The 3,365-nt window shown below is 33.8% G+C and overlaps 1 protein-coding gene across 1 annotated transcript; it reads left to right on the top strand.

Moving 5' to 3' along the window:
• The first annotated feature begins 1,213 nt into the window (after positions 1-1,213).
• Positions 1,214-1,745, top strand: LOC145006995 (putative EG45-like domain containing protein 1). The gene is made up of 2 exons (XM_078966002.1): positions 1,214-1,262; positions 1,471-1,745. The coding sequence occupies exons 1-2, from the start codon at positions 1,214-1,216 to the stop codon at positions 1,743-1,745; spliced, it is 324 nt and encodes a 107-aa protein (XP_078822128.1).
• The last annotated feature ends 1,620 nt before the right edge of the window (positions 1,746-3,365 follow it).

Below are 3,365 nucleotides of genomic sequence, written 5' to 3'. Positions count from 1 at the left end.
GTAAAAATGATGGGATATGTTAGCTTATTTGTCATCATTTTAAATTTAATTTAATACATGATTCCATTCGATAATCACTACTGAAACACTAGCCCTTTGCATTCATTTAATTATCACACTTTTTTTTCTTCGCTCGATGCAATGATGCTCTCCAAGTTAATGTTAAACTAAAGCTACTATATAATGAAGATTTGAGTTTTCTTACTTCTTATTCTTTTTTTATAAATACTTCCGAGAGAATTTGGTCACAACTAGGATTCAAACTTTGGTGTCGATACATCTTAAAGAATTCGGTAGCGACTATATATATATTTTTAATTTGGTCTTTGTCATGAATTCCTAATTTGATCTATATGTTTTTTTTACGTCCATGAAAGACTTCTTATAGTTTTATATTTATAGTATCATATTTTGGTTATAACTATTTTTCTAGTTTTAATTTTATAATAGACATTACATGTTTGGACACAAATTTATACTTGTTTAAGCAATATATTTATGATATATATTAAATTTGGGGCAATGTCAATGTTGCACTTACAATTCTAAAGATTTTCATAATCAAGATATATATATACCCTCATTAAATTTTAAACTAGTAATGTAATTCTAGGTTTACATATCTTTTACATGAAAACATATACTAATTCCTTAATATCTATAAAACACAAACCAAAATATATTTTTCAAATATTAATAACAAGTAAGATAGTGAATAACAACTATATGTTATCTATTTGATATCTTTACCTTTTTGGGCAGTAAGATGGTGAAGAATTTTTTTATATTGAAAGAAAAGTTTAATACTTGGTGGCTTACAAGAGAGAGAGAGAGAGAGAGAGAGTTGGAGAGAGAGAGAGAGAGAGTCTTTCAAAAAGGTGTGATATTCAAATAATATGCAAAATGTAATTGTTGGATTAAGATGTGAAATACCAGATTGAGAGGATGCCAACCACTATATTAAGTGTAGTGTCCATATTGTAACAGACCATTACATTGTATAATCCTAATTATTCATAATAAATACACTATATAGTAACGAAAGCCATAACTATATTTACTAAGTAGTATTACTGTTTCTGTATATAAGTTTATCTATATAAAGTACCCAGATAGATAAATTACAATGCATTATTATAACACGCTAATAGTAATATTTGAAGAAATGAAGTCAATTTTCTTCATTATTGTTCTCGTTTCAACCCTTATTTCAATGGCTATTGCAATTCCAGGCACTGCCACCTTTTACCAACAATATACTCGTAAGTGTTTACTCTTTCCCCCGCTACAAATGGTTTAGGATTAACCATTATGATTACATGATATGTTCACATATATACATATACATACTTTAATATATAAGCATACACGTTTATGTAATATGGAGTGGATCTATAAGAAGTATAGATATATGAAATAATTATTTTAGATGCTGACATACGTAAGTTGTGTAAATAACTTTTGAAATAGCATCTGCATGTTATGGGAGCACCCCAGAAGGAGTGATGATTGCCGCAGCAAGTGATCCATTGTGGGATGGAGGTGCCATTTGCGGAAAGATGTTCACAGTTAAATGCACCGGTGCCACAAATGCAGTCCCTCACCCATGCTATGATGGTAAAACAGTTACTGTTAAAGTTGTTGATCACTGTCCAGGTTGTGGCGGAACCCTAGACCTTTCTAAAGAAGCATTTGAATCCATTGCCAACCCTGTCGCTGGAGTTATCAAAATTGAGTATTGGTAGTTGAATTACTAATGAGGGACCATATAATTAATGCTTGGATTATTTCTTGTTTTGTTGTTTTTGGATCAATAATAAGCTATGGCATTTTGAATTAAACAAAATTTACTATTAGTATGTGAATAAATTTTTTTGGATTTAAATGTAATATTTTGTTTCAATTCCGCTACTTTTGTAATTATTCTGAATTTGTTTCGTCTTACGCATTTTTCTTTATTTTGAACGATAAACTACACTCAATGGATTATTCTTCAAGGCTATGTCACTGTACTAGATGGGATTTGAAAACTAATCCATATAGGTTGGTAAGGGGAACAATGTCGATTCTTAACACTCTTGAGATTTTATATTAAGTTTTAACATTCTGTTCCATGGAATCTCTAACCTGAAACATAATTCATTTTTTCCCCGGATTTGTAGAATCCATTTCATCTAAATATCATTTGATACCTTAAGAATCCATTTCATCTAACTATCGTTGGATTGGTTGAGTCTTCAGCGTGCCGTCATCATGTGTTATGAAAAAGTTGTTCGCCTTAATATTCCATCTAACGAAACTCTTATAATCCACGACGACAAACCCGACACGAGCCTTCTTATTATCTCAAGTATTCAAGCCCAAAAGTACTTGCGTAAGGAATATATTGCATTCCTTGCTCACGTTGTCGATACGAGCTGAGAAACCAAAGTCCTGAAGAACATCTCGGTAGTACGTGACTTTGCCGACATCTTTCCAGAAGAACTACCAGGATTACCCCTGCAACTCCAAGTCGAGTTCAGAATTGATTTAGTCCCAGGAGGTACCCTAGTAGCCAAATTTCCTTATCGTCTAGCATCAACAAAGATGCAGGAACTATCCGGTTAACTTAACGAAATGCTCAGCAAGGGATTTATTAGACCAAGTTTCTCACTATGAGGAGCACATGTCTTATTCGTGAAGAAGAAAGACGGATTGTTTTGTATGTGCATCGACTACAGAGAACTCAACAAGCTAACCGTCAAGAATCGTTATCCTCTTCCTCACATAAACGACTTATTCGACCAACTACAAGGGGCAAGCTACTTTTCAAAGATTGATTTAAGATCCGGGTATCACCAATTACGAGTGCTTGAGGAGGATGTTCTGAAGACAACATTCCGAACTCGCTGTGGATATTACGATTTCATAGTGATGCCCTTCGGATTGACCAAGGCGCCCGCGATATTCATAGATCTAATGAATAGGGTGTGCTGACATTATTTAGATCAGTTCGTCATCGTATTCATTGATGACATACTTATATATTCTCGTAGTGTAGAGGAGCATAGTAAACACCTATAGTTGATCTTAGAAACACTACGTTCAGAGAAGCTCTATGCAAAGTTCTCTAAATGCAAATTTTGGATCCAAAGAGTCGAATTCTTGGGCCATGTTGTTATTGAGAAGAGAATTCACATGGACCCTTCCAAAATCAAGGCCATTGAGAACTGGTCAGCACCAATGACACCTACTGAAATTCGTCAATTTCTAGGTCTCGAAGGCTAATATCGCAGGTTCATACAAAACTTCTCTGGCATCGCGAAACCGCTTACTTCATTGACCCAGAAACGTGTGTGTCCTTTAACTGGGAAGAGAAACAAGAG

The sequence above is a fragment of the Lactuca saligna genome, chromosome 7 (assembly GCF_052625555.1).
Source record: "Lactuca saligna cultivar CGN05327 chromosome 7, ASM5262555v1, whole genome shotgun sequence".
Lineage (NCBI taxonomy): Eukaryota > Viridiplantae > Streptophyta > Magnoliopsida > Asterales > Asteraceae > Lactuca > Lactuca saligna.
This window is presented reverse-complemented; position numbering and strand designations above follow the sequence as displayed.

Bases quoted from the DNA above. Each gene is read 5' to 3' on its own strand.
- LOC145006995 (XM_078966002.1), top strand. From the start codon at position 1,214: ATGGCTATTGCAATTCCAGGCACTGCCACCTTTTACCAACAATATACT. The intron at 1,263-1,470 runs GTAAGTGTTTAC...CTTTTGAAATAG, and splicing joins CTTTTACCAACAATATACTC to CATCTGCATGTTATGGGAGC.